This window comes from Eleutherodactylus coqui, chromosome 12 (assembly GCF_035609145.1).
Source record: "Eleutherodactylus coqui strain aEleCoq1 chromosome 12, aEleCoq1.hap1, whole genome shotgun sequence".
Taxonomy (NCBI): Eukaryota; Metazoa; Chordata; class Amphibia; order Anura; family Eleutherodactylidae; genus Eleutherodactylus; species Eleutherodactylus coqui.
This window is the reverse complement of record NC_089848.1, coordinates 24,160,758-24,181,220: the sequence shown is the minus strand read 5'-3', so window position 1 is coordinate 24,181,220 and position 20,463 is coordinate 24,160,758. Positions and strand designations below refer to the sequence as shown.

The following is a 20,463-nucleotide window of genomic DNA, read 5'->3' as shown; positions in this document are numbered from 1 at the left end:
GAGACGAGCACCACGCGGTGCTTGTCTCGATTAAACGAGCACTGACCATTGAATTCAATGGAGCCGGCAATACCGCCGGTTCCATTGAAAACAATGGGCTGCCGGCGAGCGCGGGATGAATTTTCGGGAAGGGCTTAAAAATATAAGCCCTTACCTGAAATTCATCCAGAAATGTGTAAAAAGGAAAAAAAAAATATACTCACCTTGTCCCGGCAGAACGATGTTAGCCCATTGAATTCAATGGAGCCGGCAATACAGCCAGCTCCATTGAAAGCAACGGGCTGCCGGCGATCGCACAATGAATTTTCGGGAAGGGCTTAAATATATAAGCCCTTCCCTGCAATTCATCCAGAAATGTGTAAAAATAAAAAAATATATATATACTCACCTGGTCCCGGCAGACGGAGTTCAGCCTCGGCCAGCTGACAGTTCTCCTGAACTGCTCTCTGTAGTATTCAGCAGCAGGGGATTTAAAATCCCCGCCTGCTGAATGAGCTGCCTCTGGTTGGTCACAGCCTGACCAATCAGAGGCAGCTCTCACTCACACCCATTCATGAATTCATGAATGGGTGAGTGAGTGCTGCCTCTGATTGGCTCAGCGCAGGGACCAATCAGGGGCAGCTCTCAGCTGAATGACAGGCTATGATGGCTTTAATATAATGAGGGGATGAGAAAATGCTCAAGGATCATTAGGGATATAGAGGACTATATTAATTTGAAGATACGTATTTGGGACTAGTGGGATAAGAGACCCGGACATCATCAGAAGTTGGCTTCTTCTGTCATTCCTAAACACAATAAGGGCAAGGAAAAAGGACATTTGTTACATCTGAAACACATTTACGCTTGGGGAGTCAACTTGGTGGATTTTAATAGTCTTCAATAAAGATGTATTTTATTCCCCTTACTACTGAGCTGGATGAACTGTTCTTTTCTATATCAGGGGAGCCTGATGTTAAAAATAAAGGTATGGGTTCTGTACCAGAGAATCTGCCTTCGTCACCTCCACCAGTGACCAGCTATAAGGAATGGGTGGACTTTCGTGGTGTTGTTTTTTTGTTTATGGTCAATATTAAATGGCCATTCTCACTTAGGATTTTCCATAAAAGCTATTAGATGGTGGTCGGGGAACTTTGACATATCAGTACTGGGTTGTTTCCATAATTCCAATAAACCTCAATACAGAGAGCACATGCGAGGCAACTTCTCTTCTAGAACTATTCTGAATACTATAGGTTGGGGTAATCTATAATACTTTTATGTCATATTCTGTGCCTTAAATTATGCAAGGGGGTCCACAAAGAAATGTGACTGTTTTTCTGGTGGACAGGATGTTTATAGTACAGGCTACTGTTCGCTGATGAATGTCCGCGGATCCCTTCTGAGGCGGATGTTGTTGGGGAAGGTTGTGTTCAGCTCCAGTGATTTTTTTTTCAACAAGTAGTTTAGTTTTTCTCCTCTTTTGTAATGGCCAATTCCTATGAACAATGTGCGGCTGTAAAAAAATGTTGTGTCCTTTACCACTGCTCAGAATACTCGTTGCACAATGGGAGAATGCTGTGGGTAGCTCATTCTCTGGGGAACTCTGGACAAATCTGATGTACTGACACATAAAATGTCTATATCCAATAGGAACTGAATTATACAATAATTTTACATTGATATAGCACCCCTGTCAAATTATATAAAATATTTCCTTCAATCCTGGATACATGCTAGAGATGCTCTAGAGCAACAGGCGTGATGTTGCACATATGGTGGGAAATGCCCTCTTATTTCGCTGCTATGGCAAGACATATCTAGGTTATACAAATTGTGCAGATCCTTAATTGACGTCACCACTGAGATTGCACTCCTATCAAAGTTCCCTCGTCCAGTTTCTAAGTTCAAAAGGGGCCTATTACGCCACTTCATAATGGCCATGCGCCAAGTCATCCCCAGGTTCTGGCAACAGGATATTGCAATTCCAAGATTAGCTTGGGTGGAGGCTTTGGATCACATGAAATATAAGGAGGAACTCACATGTTCAGATTTGAATGAGGATGTGGAGAGGTTTTTGTCTACTTGGACCACGTGGAAGGGCTCTCTTTTTCAGATTGGTTATTTAACGGTTCTTTGCCATAGTTGGAACCGATTATTCGAGAGCCACAAGCCGTCTCTAGTGGGTACACCATTCTGATTCTTTTCTTCACCCTGTTCTTATATACTTGCCTCTTATATTTCTTCCTCCTATTCCCTTTTTTCTTTCTGCTTTCCAAATTGTTATGGTTGGGTGTCGCCTCAACTAATAAGAATTTAGCATGGGTTTATTCGGTCATCCCATTTAGGAATTCCAAAATAAAGAGAGTCCAACCAGCAGCACTAAAATCATCCCACTCTGGGTCAGGCTGGATTATTCAGAAGCCAGAAGAAGGAGCTTAAACCAGGAAATCTCCAAATTATAGACCATCCATTAGAAGGGTAACTACCCTGTTTCCCCAAAAATAAGACGCGTCTTATATTAATTTTTGCTCCCAAATATGCGCTATGTCTTATTTTCAGGGAGTGTCTTATTTCGCCGCGGCAAATCCGTCTGTGGCCGCTAATCCCTCAATTGGACAGCTTTGTGGACGAAATTTCTCAGAAATCTCGTCCACATGGGACAGCAAATCTGTCACGGCAAAGCTGGGAGAAGCCGGTGTTGTGGTGCGGATTCACCGGCCACAGAAACGGAAAAGCGTGCAGCCAGGTCGCTTCGAAACAAGCGGCTGAGTGCCATGGGTTTTGAAGCAGCGTTTTCCTGGCGGAAATCTCGCTGTTTATCGCTGTGGCCAAACCGCGACATTTCTGCTGGAAATACGCTCTGTGAGAACCCAGCCTTAAGAATCACACAGGGTGCCTGACTCACACACAGAGCCATAAAAAATAAGGGTTATAAAGTAACGTACCTGTCTGCAGACAGAGGTTCCTGTACCACTTGTAAGCAGGGATGGTATTGCAGCTTCCGGCCACCAGGGGGAGCTCATCACAGCAGACAATGTACAGCAGGAACAGAACGTACAGTATGGACTTTTCCAGCCAGCAAGGGGAGCTCACAACAGCACACTCTTACAGCACAGCAGGGACAGGATAACAGCAGACTGTCTGCAGATCTACCTATACTTCTGGTGGTAGGAGACAACGGGGATGGCAGCAGGGGACAGGCCTCTTGACTTGCCTGCACACTTTACTATGCCTTACTATCGGGGGGTGCCTTATATTTGGGACTTCTGCAAATTTCAGGGTGTGCCTTATTTTCAGGGGGTGTCTTATTTTCGGGGAAACATGGTAGCAGCATAAGCGGATAAAGTAGAAAAAACTTTATTGCCCCATCACCACAGCAGCAACGTTTCGGCCAAAATGGCCTTCTTCAAGCCCATTTAGGAATTGTCCTTACCCCCTGTTTAGTTACAATTCAGACAACATCTGGGGCGGTGACACCCAAACTTATTATGTGTTGTTGATATAAGAAGAAAGTCGATAAGGTTGCCATAACAGAAGAGTTGACAATGTGATAATCTCACACTTTATTGTACTTTATATGTGCTTAAATTCTGCACAATAAGCTTTCAATGAAAATCTTTTGAATGTAAAAAAAAGTCGCACATAGTGAGATCGGGTGAATAAAGAGGATGAGGCAAGGAAGTCATGCCGATTTCCAACAAAAATTGCTTAGCACTCAGCACTGTATTGCCGATGGCTGCCAGAAACAGCTGATAGCACATTGGTATGGAGCAGACTCTGCTCCAAGCACGCTCCATACACCCTTCATGACCGCAGGATGTTTGTATACATTTGGCGGTCCTGAAGTGGTTAATCCATTACTCCTCTGTTTTATTGGCAAATAACCCTTTTAGTCCTTTATCAAACTTCACACCTAGAGTTTGTAGGGCCATGCACTTTTCATGGCTAGGGTCAAGGCAATTGCTGATAACGGTTGTACGGGTTCCAAGTTGGTAGAACTGCTGTTTAGACTAAATATTTTCCCTCTGGTGTTTCTGAAAAACTTCAGAGACGCCCGGAGGCTGAAGTTTTCATCTGTCAGTATTATTAATTCTATGGAGCCGACTGCTAATGATATTTCTTTTCTCCCTGCTGATATATTTATGCGCATCTTTAATATTTGTTTAATCTCGAATATATTATAAGCAAGGGACAGAAAATGAAATGAAGCCAACGAAAAACAAAGTTGCTTTTATTTAAAGTTTTTTTGTGTTCTTTTTTTTCTTACCGCCGATTCTTTACATTAAAATCATTGTTCAATGTAGTATCTCTGGTGCCGTTTTTAGGTTACGTTTACCCAATGGGGTTGTGACTTGGAGGGCCCAATTAGCATGGGGACCACCCCAAATATTTATGTATAAAATCAATTGGCCGCACGTTTCCACGCAGAGCTTTTTAGACACATTTATTAAGTGTTGGTGCCAAAAACACTGTGAGAGGTTTGCCTTTTTTTTTTTACTTACTGCTTTAAAAGTGGGCATGACTAAGGGGAATCGTAATTTGAGCCAAAATGTGTTATTTACCTGCGACCGATTTTAAGCGTGAATTAGTGGTTTAACGCAAGTCAACTGGAGTTGGAGTAAATATCCAACTATATGAAAGTTGTGCCAAAATGTAACACATCTTGGAATGTTTGGTCCAAGATTTTCCACCGTTGGACATCAGTAAATGTGGACCAATGGTTTTTAAGGACTGACGTTCAGTCTGTAAAAGCCCTGCGATGTAAATCACTGTGACTTGTTTCTTAATTAAACTATTCATACAATTCTGTAATTGTTATTAATGAATTGGCGAAAGTTTAGAAGAGCTAACTTAAGCTAAATGAAAAGAAGTCAAATTGCCCATGGATGGCCTGTAGCCCCGTCAGGACAAGGACTGCTTTACACGGCTCGTACCTTATAGCGTTATACCATAGTCTACCACTACTATATTGCTGGTATTTAGGGAGGGTCAAATAAACCTTTTTCCTGGAAACGTCTACATATACCGATCGGTCACTTTCACGACTGGAGGTAAGACTGCAGTCAGCAAAAGAGGGCAAAAATTGGATTACTGAGCAACGGAAAAACATTGCCTGGTCAGATGAATCCAGATTTCTGTTGCACCGTCCTGATAGAAGAGTCATAATTTGGTGCAAGTAGCATGAGTTGATGAACCCTTCCTGTCAGGCTGGTGGAGATGGAGTAATGGTGTAGGGAATGTTTTCCTGGGTCAGGAAGGGTATAGTTTCTCCTTAAGGAGAGCACCTAGAAGGTGAGTGAGGAGACTGATAAGGCCATTCATGCTCCTCTGGGAAATATGCAACTGTGAAAATAGAACAATACCTCTGCAGCACCACCTATTGGAAGTCAGCATTCCTGCAAGTCAATGTAAGACTTTTTAACAAGCCTTGTTTAAAAAGTGTGACATTGACTTGCAGGACTCTTGCCTTCCAATAGGTAGCGCTGCAGAGCTATTGTTCCGTCTTAACATTTGAATGTTTTCTTGGCACATCCTGGGTCCTCTGATACCAATGGATGGAACTCCACAGTGAACCGTTGAGGTTCAGAAGTTTAAAGACAGCTCAATGCACTACTAAATGGTATCTTTAATATAGGGCAGTGTATAAATTAGCCTTAAAAAATATCATTGAAACTACTTGGAGTCAGAGGGAAACTTTTTGTCATTGTATTGCACTTAAAGGGGTTGCCCTGCGCCAAAACGTTTTTTGGTTTTTTTTGCATAGGCCCCCCGTTCAGCGCAGGACAAACCCAAGGGATGTGGTGAAATAAAAAAATTTTTTTTACTTAACCGAATCCCCTTTCTGCATCTTCTTCTTTCTTTTCCTCCAAGATGGCCGCCGGGATCTTCACCCACGATGCACCGCGGGTCTTCTCCCATGGTGCACCGTGGGCTCTATGCGGTCCATTGCCGATTCCAGCCTCCTGATTGGCTGGAATCGGCACACGTGACGGGGCGGAGCTACGCGATGACACGTAGAAGGGGCGGAGCCAGAACGCTGCTCGTGTCCGGACCGACCAGAAGGGAGAAGACCCTTCTGCGCAAGCGTGTCTAATCGGGCGATTAGACGCTGAAATTAGACGGAGCCATGGAGACGGGGACGCCAGCAACGGAACAGGTAAGTGAATAACTTCTGTATGGCTCATATTTAATGCACGATGTATATTACAAAGTGCATTAATATGGCCATACAGAAGTGTATAACCCCACTTGCTTTCTCGGGACAACCCCTTTAATGGTTGTCGTTACACTCTGGCATTACATAGAGGTGTAGTCAGTGGTTAGTTGATTTTATGTTAGTCCGATACATATATTGTTTCTCCTAATTTGTTTTTTCTTCTGTTTTGAAGGGAGCCATTTAATAAGCTTTTAGTGCAAGGCCTCATCAAAGGACAGACATTTAGGCTTGCATCAACTGGGAGATACTTGGAGAGACATGAGGTGGACATAAGTGGTAAGCAGTGCTTGTATAATGTGTGTTATGTACTAAGCAACAAGTCATAAAACAGTTATGATTGTCTTTATCTCCAGTGGACCCTATATATGGTTTTCCTCTATGGAAAGCTTTCACACAATGGATGTTCAATCAACACGCATGGCCATAAATCTTGTAAATGATATCTATACATATAAAGGTGAAAGGCCTCACACACTGACTAACTGACTCGCCACTAATTCTCAAACTTCCAAATGTCGTACAAATATGGAATTTGGCAGGAGCATTCTTTAGGTCCTAAATAGGAAAAGTAAGGGGTCAGAACTCTAAAATTCAATGCTAAGTGCAATAGTATTGGCGCCCCTGTGTAATGTAGCAAATCTAATTCTCTAACTTCCCGATGTTCTACACACATGAAATTTAGCAGGAGAATTCTTTAGGTCCTAAATAGGAAAAGAAAAGGGTCAGAACTCGATTATTCAATGCTAAGTGCAAAAGTGGTGGCGCCCCTGTGTAATGTAACTTTCCGATGTCGTACAAACATGAAATTTGGCACGACCATTGTCTAGGTCTTAAATACGAAAAGTAAAGGGATCACAACTTGATTATTCAATGGTAAGTGCAAAAGTAAGTTCACCCTTATGTAATGTAACTTCTCGGTGTCATACAAGCATGAAATTTGGTGCGGGAATTCTTTAGGTCCTAAATGAGGAGAGTGGGAGGGGTGGCACATTCTGAGGAGAATCTAACACTCCTCTATGTGTATACATATTTCATTCCTCGGTTACTCTAAAATAACCTTGACTTGGCCGGGTTTATCAGCTAGTACAGCATATAGATAGTGTTATGTCTAGTATGAATAGTATCATGCTAGGATTTTGAGGTCAGTTTTACCCCAGGGGGAAATCACAGAGACAGATGGATCCTCTCAACTACATACGATTCACTGTAGAGGACCTTGCTTGATATGGTATCCTGCTAAGTCAATCCAATGCTGATAAAGATATTTTCAGCTTGACCCAAAAGAAGGGGCAAAAAAGGGGGGCTTATTTGCCACTACTAGAGATGAACGAGCGGCTAGGATCTTAGTACATAGGTGCGCACTTGTTCTTTGGGGTATGATTTATAGTACCAGAGGTATGTTTAAACAATAAAGTGAGTAAAACTGGACTTTACAATTCCAGATTTTATCTTAGCCAGCATTGGATTGACTTAGCAGGATACGAAGAGGGACACAGGTAACTGAAGGGGAAGCAGCACCTAGGTGACACCTCCCTCCCCAGTCATTGAAATCGAGTTCAGCCAATACCTGCCATAAATTACCTGACATACTAACATCTACTCACTTGAACATCTGAAAGTCAGGAGCAAAAGGTACTATCTGTAATAATAATTTCGATACATGAAAATATCAAGGCATAATATTTTACAGCTACCCCAGATACACATATATTCGGTATGCGCATTTATTAAACGTGGGTGATAACCAATTGAAAAGTACAGAGGAAATAAATAACTATATGTTTCATGTCTGTCTGAGCAAAACGTCTGTGATGTCCTCCATTATTATTTCATTTTAAAATTAAATTATTAACCCCTTAGTGACCAAGCCTGTTTGCGCCTTAATGACCAGGCCAAATTTTGCAAATCTGACATGTGTCACTTTAACATGGAAAAACACCAGAAAGGTTTTGCATATCCAAGCGATTCTGATATTGTTTTTTCGCCACATGTTGTACTTCATTTAGGCGGAAAAAAAAGACCGATAGAATTTGTGTTTATTTATTAAAAGCGCCCAAATTGGGAAAATTTTGAAAAAAATCGTCATTTTTTTCACATTTCCAACTGCAATATCTCAAATATGTGCAAACATAATATAGAAATTTTTGCTAAGATATATATTTATTTTGGGTGCATATTGGAAAAACTTTCGTTTTTTTTTTACCATCTAGGAGACGTACAAATTTAACATTACTTTTCAGCATTTTGAGGAACATTTTGAGGAAAGATTGGAAAGGCTCATAGGAGTCAAAATGATAGATACCCCCACAAGTGACCCCATTTTAAAAACTACACCCCTTAACGTATTCACTGAGGGGTGTCATGAGTATTTTAACCCCGCAGTTTTTTTTTCAGGAGTCAATGCAATTTAGAAGAGAAAAACTAAAACTTCATATTTTTGCAAATATGTCATTTTAAAGACAGGACTTTTTTCTATTATACACATGAAAATTAGGATTTGCACCCCAAAATGGATACCCCTGTTGGTCCTGTGCTCAGAAACATACCCATTGTGGCCCTAGTATTACGTCTGTATGCACAATGGGGCCCAAAATGAAAGGAGCAACCGGTGGCTTTCGGAACAGAAATTGTGCTTGAAGGAGATTTAGGCCCTATTGCACACTTGTAGAGCCATTGAGTGACCAAAACGATGGAGAACCCCCACAAATGACCCCATTTTGAAAAGTAGAGCCCTTAACGAATTTATCTAGGGTTACGATTACTTTTTTGACTTCATAGTTTTTGAATGAATCTAAGTCAAGCAGAAGGAAAAAAATTACGATATTCATTTTTTTGGTAATTCTGTCATTTTAAAAGCAGTTTTTTTGCACAGCACATATATGAATGAAGACTTTCACCCCAAAATGGATACCCCTGTTTGTCCTGTGCTCAGAAACATACCCATTGTGGCCCTATTATTACATCTGTATGCACAATGGGGCCCAAAATGAAAGAAGCAACCGGTGGCTTTCGGAACTGAAATTTTGCTTGAAGGAGATTTAGTCCCCATTGCCCACTTGTGCAGCCCTTGAGTGACCAAAACGATGGAGATCGATTGGATAACGGCAATCGCGGTACCGGGGACCGCTCACCGCGGTCCCCGCTAACATCTCCTGCCTCCCGGCTACCTACAGGTGCCGGGAGCCATGAGATTTCAAAATTCCCGGGCCGCCAGGCCTTCTGCGCATGCGGCTGACGTAATGCGGGCTGGCGCGCATGCGCAGAAAACCGGCTTCGGGGCCCGGAGCATCGGGAGAGCGGGGAGCAGTGCGGCGGACCTGGGTGAGTAATTTCAGCTGCCCTGATGGATCCGATCCTTCAGGGCAGCTGAATCTTTAACTTTTTTCAAACTTTTATTTACTTTTTTTGCGATCGCATTGCGGGGGGGGGGGGGGGGTCCCGCTGTCGGCTACCTGCGGACATCGACAGCATGGAGCTGTCATGTCCATAGCCCGAGGGGCTTTATTCTCTGCAGGACACATGTTTTTACGTCCTCAGAGAATAAAGCCCACTTCGGGAGGACGTAAAAACACTATGGGCTGGTCGTTAAGGGGTTAAGGGTAACGTTTAATAAGTTCCAAAGAAAACCATATCAAGCAAGGTCCTTTGCAGTGAACAGTTTTACCCTAGGGGTTTGTACAGACATCACACCTATGTCACCCAGGAAGAAAAAGCTTGCCTTAAGGCCGCGCATACACGGTAATTCATAGGCAATCACATACATTGCCTTACACTGTTTCACATTTGCATTGGTAATATGCGAGTGCAAAAAATAACGCAGCATGTTCTATTTTGCTGCGTATCATGCCCGAGAGAGACCATTGTTCTCTATAGGCGTGTAATCAATGCTGCCGATATGCAGTTACATTACGTACGGGCACCGTATGTATGTGCGGTTGCAAAGCGACAGAATTGGAAATTAACCCCCCCCCCCCAAATAAACTGCGTATGACAGCGTGTATGAGGTACGCTGTCATGATACGCACGATAGGCCGGTTCTACCGCACTAAAACCCTGTCACGCAGGTTTTTACGCATACGGTCCGTAAGCCCAGTCTAAGGTGCATAAAGATTGAACGATTATTGTTCAAATGAGTGAAAGCGAACGATATAATCATTCAGTCTGAACGTGAGCCAACAATTAAATGACTGGCGAGAAATGTTCACTTTCACATTCGCCATTTACTTCCTGCAGGCATAAAAATCCTCGTTGCGTCGTTCGTTTATTGTTCAGTTTAAAGAGCGCTCGTTTAGTACCTCTCATTCACTTATACCGTGAATGTGAATGACTGAATGATTTCTCGTATGAACGAGCCATCAGTGTATCTGCCCGTATAAACAGGCTACACGAGAGGGAACAAGCTAACGGTGACGTAACTGGGTCGTTCAAACGAGAATCGGCTCCACTAAAAGGACCTTTAGTACTCCTGTAGAAGGTAAACCTAATAATCTGATTTTTCTCACTTTTGGTTTGCTTGCATGTCATTTTTATTATTTTCTACCGGAATGGAAATTGTCACATCGCAGTGATTTTCTGTAGGGCTTCTGGTCATATACAGCAGCCAAGCTGAAGAAGCAGAGCTGCAGCATAAGGCCTCGGTCAGACGAGCGTTTCTTCTACGCAAGAATACGAATAGGCGCGCAAAAAGTTCGGCCCTCGTGTGGGGAAAAGATTGTGTGAACGGGTGAATTCCAGCTATTTAAAGTAGCCCGTTCACACGATCAGAGGTGCTTGGTGCGTGTTTTCCAGCTCCTATAGCAGTATATCGAAAGCACGGTCCACAGATGGGACAGGTCCTATCTTTGCATGCACCACTGACTTTTAGATGCGAGTTGCCCTCGCATGTCCTATCTTTGCAGGTGCGAGTATTTTGCGCCTCTAAAAAATGTAGATGTGACCGCTTTCATAGGAAAATATTGGTTCTAATAGACACAATGTTTTTGCACGCCTATTCGTGCGCGGAAAAACCGCTCGTCTGACTAAAGCATCAGTTATGGCTGGACGACAGCTCAGACCTACAGTATTATGGTGAGGAAGCTTCGCTGCTGGCAAACTTCTGTTTATGGACCTACAGTATTGTCATACAGAAGGTGGATTTCCAACTACTCCAGACTCTTACTTCTTCTCAAGCAGCTGAGCCATGGGCAATGTTGCTGACGCACCGTAAACATACAGTTGTGATTTTTGCTGTTTTCTTTATCTGACTGTGCAGCAATTTTATATGTGTCATTGTTGTTTCTAATTGGCTTACATGCTGTCATAATGGCCAAAGCTAAACATTACCATAACCTAATCAGCATAATGAGTCACGTAGGATTTTTTAACCCCAAATGGCCATCTAGTTTTACTGTAAAATGTACCTAAGGAAGTCATTTCATCGAATAAAGATGAAGATTGTATGTCAAATTACCAAGAAGATTTCTAACCGGCATAGCCGACCTCACTTACAGAATTGACTATTTTTACTAATGCAGATGTATCCAAATGGATACAACAAAAGAGCTTTATCAGAATGTGGAGCAATGACCCATAGCTGACGATTAGATGTCGTTTTTTAGGTTTGGAGAATGAAATCAACTTCATTGTGGGCGCCTTCTCCTCTCTACCTTTATAGTGATAGTCCAGTAAATACAGGTTTTCTTGTGCAGTCGTCTTGATGCCTGGTATCTCGATAGGGCTGGAAAATGGGATTGTTACCTGGCAACTAATTAATGCCCCCCAGTTAGCACTTTTTGAAGTGTGTACAGTTTTTCAAGTATGTTAGTTAAACACCTTTTCCCCCTACAACTGTTATTGGCCAGTTGACACCACTTGGGGGTCTGTGGGTTGATGGACTTATTTGGAGTAGATTGGTAGCTACTATGAGGTACTTGTTGGACAGATACATGGTAACACAAAAAAGTCACACATATGTTCAGACCCTACATTGGGGTTTCGATCAGGGTATCCGCCTGTATTGACAGCAAAATTAGCTCAGCATGAGGCGCTACTAGTGTTCCTGCCACCTAAACAAAAACCGTGACAGACCTCTTTATAAATTTAGATCCATCATATGACAATATTTTTTATGTTTTTTTTTTTCCTTTCATGAATATTTCACTCCAAAATCCTTTCGGTTCCGTGGTCGGACCACAGCCTGGTTTCAATAACATGCGATGTCTTACTATCCAAACCTACTAATTCCACATGGTGCATTAACAATATCCTTCTAGCACTCCCTGAGACGCTGTCTTTAATAACTCCACAACTTCAGGAATATTTTGCTATAAATGGCCCTTCAGTTTCATGTCCTATCACACTGTGAGAAGCACATAAAGTTGTCCTCCGAGGCTTCCTCATCCAAATGTCAGCCTGATGAAACAGGGAGCGTCTAACTAGAATTGGAACAAAAACTACTGCGGTCAGAAGTACCCATCCCGGGAGAACTTAAAAATACTCTCTCAGGCTGGGACAGATCTAAATATATGCACTACAAACCTTGTTGAGCTGAAACTACGATGTTCTACTCCTTACACAAAACACGGCGCAGTCACGGCAAACCCATTGACTATAGTAACAGTGCTTAGATAATTTTTGGATAAACTCTACTACTAGCCACATCGCTCACCCCTAGAGCAACTAGCCTCATATTTTCAAGATATCACACTCCCCACACTCCCTGACACGTTCTTGGATCACCTGGCCGCTAAAACTACCCCAGAAGAGGTCAAAGATGCAATAAAAACACTGAAAGTGAATAAACGCCCCGGCCCAGATGGCTTTTCCTCCTTCTACTATAAAAAAATTCTCTCCCTATTTTACATACCCATCTTGTAAATTACTATAATGCTATCCGAGAGGGACAACAAGTGGGACAAACTTCTCTAATGGCAGCTATTTCAATGGTCCCTAAGCCTGAGAGAGATCCACTGGATATACAGAGCTACCCGCCTATTTGCCTAATTAATTTAGATGTAAAACTCCTCACCAATGTATTAGGCTCGTGGTTAAACGTAGCTTTACCATTTCTAATAGGAAAGGACCAAGTGGGGTTTGTCCCTGGACGCCCCAGCCCAAGACGGTATCCATTAAATATCCATAAGCAAAAGGCCGAATTTCTCAAATCCACTCTAGATTAGTACATTCTGCGTACCACACACAATTATCGTATGTATCAAGATGGGAACAGGATATAGGTAATACAGTAGACGAAGACGAGTGGTCTCAGATTTGGAGGTCAACTAACTGTGGAGCCCGTAACATACTAATGTTAGAAACTTCTTATAAAATCTTACTACGCTGGTACTTAGTTCCCACTAGGATAGCACATGCGGTTCCCGGTTACTCTAAAGATTGCTTCCGAGGCCGCTCCTCCCCTGGAGACATATAGTGGTCCTGCCCTCGGGTCAAAAGACTCTGGATTCGGACCCTATCGTAATTTACGTAAAACCCATGGAAAGCCCTTTTAAATAAACGGATTAAAAATATTCCTCCATCCTCTAGAGAACTAATTTCTTTCCTCTTCTTAGCCGCAAAACAAACTATTGCTCATTCTTGGCGAAAAGCTTCCTTGGACTTTTCTGAGGTTAAGCACTAAATGAGCTGGTACCTGATCAACGAAAAACTAAGTTTTATAACATTATTTGGACCCCACAGATTAATTACGCCCTCCCTACAACAGGGGTGGGCCCAAAACCCTCCCCATTAAAATAATACTAAAAACATAGCCTTGCGACTTCCCCTCCACCTGGGTCACGGCCCCCCGCGTCCTCCTAGAACACCTCTCACGTCCTCCCCCCTCCCTCAACTGTTATTGGGCCCTGGCCAGGTCATTGATTTCAATGAACCACATCTATGAGGAAAACAACCCCAAAAGGCGAGAAATTTCAGGCTAAACCGGAATACTGTTACCTGGTTATAATTTGTCTAGTCAAATCGCATATTGTTTTGTATTCACTTAACCATGACATGCCTGTATAACGTCTTCTAATATATATATAGATACATACACAACTACGTTCAGACATCAGTGATCTGAAGGTGCTGTAAATCTATGGCACTTGGTCCTGGGCTTTTATCCTGCGTCATAGTAAAAATACAGCATGGGATTAATGCTCCTGCTGTCTCGTAGGAACAGGTCAGGTCTTCAGATGTCAGTGACAGCCGAGAATATGGAGGCTGTTTTTAACGGCTTCAGCTGTCTCTTTTGTGGACCACGTAGACCTCAATGAGCGCTGTTTAGTGTATAGAGAATGTGGAAGTACCGCTTCTGTTATTCGACATGGTCATCACGTAATCAGCAGACCCAGATCAGCTCTGTTAGTGACTGATGTCACCACAGGGGATGTTTTTCCATGTAACTGGGGCTCCTATGGATGCTGCTGCTTTGGATGCCCCAGTTACAGTGGTAAAATGTGAAATAAAAGAAAAAAAAGACAGTGTGAATGACCCCCAGAGATCTTATATGATGTCCTGAGCGACATTACAGAATTAAGTAAAAATATATATTAAAAACAAAAACGACCCACTGCCAACCAAAGCCATCTCCATATCTGCCCTGTCATCTGAGAATATACAAATTATATATCGAAACGTCCAAAACAAAATGGGAAACCCATTCCTCTACTTTATTTTAGTGTAAATATACTATTTTAAAAATAAACAATTATAAATTTAAAAAAAATCTGTGAAAAAAGATATTAAAAGATAGCCCTATTTGTCCAAAATAATTTTGGTAGCTGAGGAAAAAAATAGAGCCTTAAAACCACCACATGGGTAAAATCCCTAAAAAGTGTCACTAGTGCCCTTCTAATGGGCTCCTTACCGCAGCTTATTCTAACTTTAAGGGAAATTGTTTTTTAAAGGGAACCTGCCACGTGTTTTTTTGCCACTTGAGAGCAGGTAGAGAAGCTGAACTGATCTATTGGTTTAAGAGATCTGGAGCAGGACTCCTATCAGAGACAAGAGTCCTGCTTCCCCTGTCCGACACATAGTGACTGACAGCTCTCCTTGTATCAGCTGTCAATCAGCTTTTCTTCCTCTATTACATCCTGCTCTCAGATAGGGCCGTAAAGATCACATGACAGGGTTGTTTTAAACACGCCTACTTTGTTTCTTAAAGGCAATGAACCGGTCCAGGCAAAGACTGGAGAAAAACTGCAAGTAACATGGGAGAAGATGAGCAAATCCAAGCACAATGGAGTGGATCCAGAGGAAATGGTGGAGAAGTATGGCATAAGCACCACTCGTCTGTATCTATTATTTGCTGCCCCTCCAGACCAAGACATATTATGGAATATGAAGAGTACGTAACCTTCTGTTCTGTTTCTATAGCCTTCTCTTAGTCTTCTGGATTTTTTCAGAATTAAAGATATTTGCATATATCCCCGAACCGTGAACTCTCCCATACTAAGCCATGCACTCAGATTGGTTTGAAATGATTGGGATATGTTTTCAATGCTGATTGTAAGCAGAGATCTCAAAATACACATCAGGGCAAAAACTGAGTATTTAGGTCACACCAATAGAGTGTAAGCTTTCCCCAAAAGTTTTACTATGTGAATGTAATCATTCTGATGATCATGCTGACATGTTGTGCCGTTTTATGGCCATTAGACATCTGTTCGGAGCCTAAAATATTCATGAGCTACACTCACGGTTTACCATGCCGATGGCAGAAGAGCTCCTTCATCATTGTACAGGTCCATTGTAACGGTTTGGTCAGACCATGAATCAGATTAACAATGGGGGCTCTTGGCGGTTATCTTCTAACAAAGGGGAATCCTTTTTCCTGTGTTTCTGTATTTAGGGGGTGTAATAGTACTGCATTTAACAGATAAATAAGGGCAGTATAAAATGTTACAGGTGTTATTGAACTGTATTTTGGGGCTTTATGAAGCTCTCTGGTTATTTTACATCGATAAGAGGCAGTAGACTGGTTTAGAATTTTTAATCATGTTAAAGGGATTATCTGGAGAGATAGTGTAAATCTCCATTCACACGAGATGATTATCGCTCAAAATTTGCTCAAACAATGTCTTTTGAGCAATAATTGTTGCATGTAAATGCTACCATCGTTTGCTTTTTGGCTGAACAATGATTTTTAGTTCAGCATAAAATCCATCATTTGGCCAGCGAGTTGATAGCAGGGACTTCAGGGTGAGGTCACACGAACGTATATCGGCTCGGTTTTCACGCCGAGCCGATATACGTTGTTCTCCTCTGCAGGGGGGGGGGGGAGGATGGAAGAGCCAGGAGCAGGAACTGAGCTCCCGCCCCCTCTCTGCCTCCTCTCCGCCCCTCTGCACTATTTGCAATGGGGAGAGTTGGGACGGGTGCGGGGCTAATTGCCGAAACAGCCCCGCCCCCGCCTCTTCCCATTGCAAATAGTGCAGAGGGGCGGAGAGGGGGGGCGGGAGCTCAGTTCCTGCTCCTGGCTCTTCCATCCCCCCCCCCTGCACACGAGGACAAGGTATATCGGCTCGGCGTAAAAACCGAGCCGATATACGTTCGTGTGACTTCACCCTCAGACTGCGATTCTCCACAGGAGCGCTGATGACATTGTTTTCAGCAGCTGTCCCATGAGAGAACAATGGAGTTGTATGCAGATAACAGACCACCTGCTGTTATCTGCATACAGTGAAAGGAGCCTCATTTACATGCAAATGAAGCTAATAAGCTACTAATGGTCATTTGGGCCCATTAGCAGCTTATGCAAAATGATTGCTTAAACTGTCATTCTCCCTATCTTTTGAACGATTTTTGCGTGTAAATGAGGCCTAACACAAAACCTCACTCATTGTGTAGCAGTAAAATCACGAAATATATACTTGCCTTTTTGCGCTCCCTGACCGCTGCCGTCTCTCCAGTCTCATATGAACTTCACTTCTAACAGGGGAGTGATGACGAGCCAACGCTGGGTCATATGAGCACTGTAAGTAGTCACCGGCTGAAGGGAGCCAGTGATTGGCTGCAGCTGTCACATGGCTCGTTTGTCGTGGACATAATCACCAGCTTCCTGCACCCTACTGAAGACTAGCGGGCAGCGACGGGGGAGTGCCAAAGGGTGCGTATTCTGTGATTTTACTGCAGCAGGTTTTGTGTAACTTATGTCCCCGGATAACCCCTATAACTGGACATCTCCTTAATATGGGTACAGTGCTGCGGAACGTTGGGGCTTATTATTGCTGTACTTGTTACTTTGTGATGCTTGATTAAGGTTGTGTTCGGTTAAACAGCTGATGCAATACCTGGTGTCCAACGGTGGCAGTCTCGTGTGTGGGCAATAGTCAGCACATTTATTGAGGGCCGAAACTCCTCAGAGAAACCAAATCCTCAAATTCTGCAGAAGGACGAGATAGCAGAAGCCCAAGAAATCTGGCAAAGCCGAAATCGTACTGTGTCTGAGGTAACTGATTTATTACTGCTGCAAGTATGTTGTTGATGGAAGACGTCCTGCAACATCAGTGTCTTCTGATTACCAAAGCTGGAGCTATAAGACAATCACCTGTATGGACACCATTGCGTCGGGTCTATAGGGGATGTCTAGTCATGGGAACGTATAGCTTTAGTGATCAGCAGATCTAGCATTATTTATTTTAGTTCCTGTTTAAAAGACTCCTATCCGGGTCAGTGGTTGAATTCAGCTGTACACCAATCAGACCCCCCACAGTTGGAGGCAGAAGTCTTTCAGGATTTCTTCAGGGACCAAGACCTATGAAGCACCAATTCCTGATCCTGGACCTTTTAATAAGAAAAGTATAAATCGGAATTACATTTTAAAAATAAACCACCAAACAAAAAAAATGCATATTAAAAGGGTTGTCCAATTGTAAACTACTGATGGCCTATCCTTAGGATAAATCATCAGTATTAGATAGGTGGGGGGTCCATCATATGGGACCTCTGTTGATCAGCTGTTCTTTGAGCTGGTGTGCCTGAACACTAAGGCTATTTCTGCAGGAAGCTGACAGCTCCATTCTCACTGCAGTGGCCAGGCTTGGTATTGTAGGCATTGAAGTGAATGGGAACTTTGCCTGTAATTCCAAGTGTGGCCACTACAGTGGGAACAGAGCTGTCTTCTTCCTGCTGAAATAAGCTCAGTGCACAAGTGGATTGGCCTGGTGACCAGCTGATAAGTGAGGGTTGTAGCTGATGGACTTCCCTTACTAATCTACTATTGATAGCTAATCCTGTCATTTATAATTGGACAACCCCTTTAAAAGTGCAGAGGAAATGCAGAACACCTACTATCAAAGTCAGCACTCTTGTTTCCAAAAGAAGAGAGTGGCTATAATGGAGCTTGGCAGGAGAATAAAGGTGGACTGCAGTAGTCATTGTAGGGACTTTGTTATTCTAGATTCTGTTTTATAACCATGTTACAAACCTCTCTCTCACATGGAGCACCCACCACACAACGTTTTATGGAGCCACGATCCTTTACTGATGGTTTGCCTCTTCAAAGTGTTGTGTGGCAGATGTGAGAGGAAGGTTTCATTGCTCTCTGTTCACTATACGGTTATGAGATGGAATCTGAAATAAAGGACAGAGTCCCTATGACAACTACTACACATCTCTTCATTTATAGCCTCTCTTCTTTTGGAAACCATGATTGTGTGTTGTCGTGAAGCACTTGTGTAGACTTAAATCACCTATACCAATATCTACCTCCTACGTGACCTAAAGGTTTCAAACCCTTAATACTACTGGCAGTGCAAAAATAATCCTTCTATTATACTTTCCTAATAAATTCCATCTTGACCCTCTGTGAAGTAGAGATCCGACATGCAGGCATGCAGGGACCTGTTCTTGCATTCTGCTATGGGGGCCTTGGCTTCATACTCACAACCATGTATTGCGCAGGGTGGAGAACTACAGTGTTTACCAGAAAATAAGCCCTTCTCCGATAATAAGCCCTACCCTGTTTTTTTTTGGGGGGGGGGACTTGAAATATAAGCACTCCCCCCCCCAAAAAAAATAAGCCCTAGCTACACTAGGTAAAAAAAACAAAACGGCAATACTCACTTAGCCGCCAGCATCTTGTTCCCTCGCGCTGGTCTCATCGGTGCTGCGGCAGGCTGCCGTGTAATCCTTAGCGCTGACTTTGAATACCAACAGGCGAGCGCTGTGAATGTATCGAGCACTAGTCAATCAGAGCCAGCGCTCGATCATTCACAGCCATTCAGTGAATGACATCACTGAATGGCTGTGATTGGCTCATCAAGCACCAGCTCTGATTGGCTGGCACTCCATTCATTCCCTTTGTGGAGGCGGGGTATTCAAAGCCCAGTTGCCAAGAAGAGAATCCCCTGTCAGCGCTGATGATTACACGGCAGTCTGCCACAGCATCGAGGAGACCAGCGCGAGGGGCCAATACACCGGCAGCTAAGTGAGTGTAAAACATCCCCGAAAATAAGACACTGTGTCTCTTTTGGGGCAAAAATTAACATAAGGCAGTGTCTTATTTTCAGGGAAACATGGTAGTAACTGCTAGTGTTACTCTCACAGTGGCAATCCACTTCTCACCCACATAAGGTGCTTTTAGACAGAACGCTTATCGTTGAAATGATCCAAAGTGAACAATAATCGTATAATCTAAACGCGAACCAATGACCGAACGGCAAACGATAATCTCGACGTTCATTTTAGGCAAAAAAATAATCTATGACTTCTTTACTTATCGTTTGGTTCAAGCAACACTTGTTCAGTCCATTTCCTTCACTAAGGCTGCATTCCCACGAACGTATATCGGGGCAGGGCTAATTCGAGGAACTTAGCCCCACCCCCGCCCCGCCTCCTTTCATTGGAAATAGTGCAGAGGGGCAGAGAGGAGGCAGAGAGGGGGCGGGAGCTCAGTTCCTGCTCCTGGCTCTTCCATCCCCCCCGCCCCCTCCCCCCCTGCACATGAGCACGACGTATATCGGCTCGGCGTGAAAACTGAGCCGATATACGTTTATGTGAATGCACCCTAATACAGCGAATATGAAAGACTGAATGCTTCTCATTCAAACGAGCCAACAATGTGACTGCCAATCTAACAAAAGTGCACAAGAGAATGAGCTAAGGATATATCTGCCGGTCTAACCAGAGTGCACAAGAGAACGAGCTAACGATGTATCTGCTAGTCTAACCAGAGTGCACAAGAGAATGAGCTAAGGATATATCTGCCGGTCTAACCAGAGTGCACAAGAGAACGAGCTAACGATGTATCTGCTAGTCTAACCGGAGTGCACAAGAGAATGAGCCAA

At 43.1% G+C, this 20,463-nt stretch overlaps 1 protein-coding gene across 5 annotated transcripts in view; it reads left to right on the top strand.

Moving 5' to 3' along the window:
- LARS2 (leucyl-tRNA synthetase 2, mitochondrial) overlaps positions 1–20,463 on the top strand; it is a 182,194-nt gene that overhangs the window by 136,897 nt on the left and 24,834 nt on the right. For all 5 annotated transcript variants that reach the window (XM_066584753.1, XM_066584757.1, XM_066584754.1 and 2 more), the window contains 3 exons: positions 6,372–6,475; positions 15,339–15,521; positions 17,455–17,624. In XM_066584753.1, the coding sequence (XP_066440850.1) occupies positions 6,372–6,475; positions 15,339–15,521; positions 17,455–17,624 (457 nt within the window). The remainder of the gene's footprint in view (positions 1–6,371; positions 6,476–15,338; positions 15,522–17,454; positions 17,625–20,463) is intronic.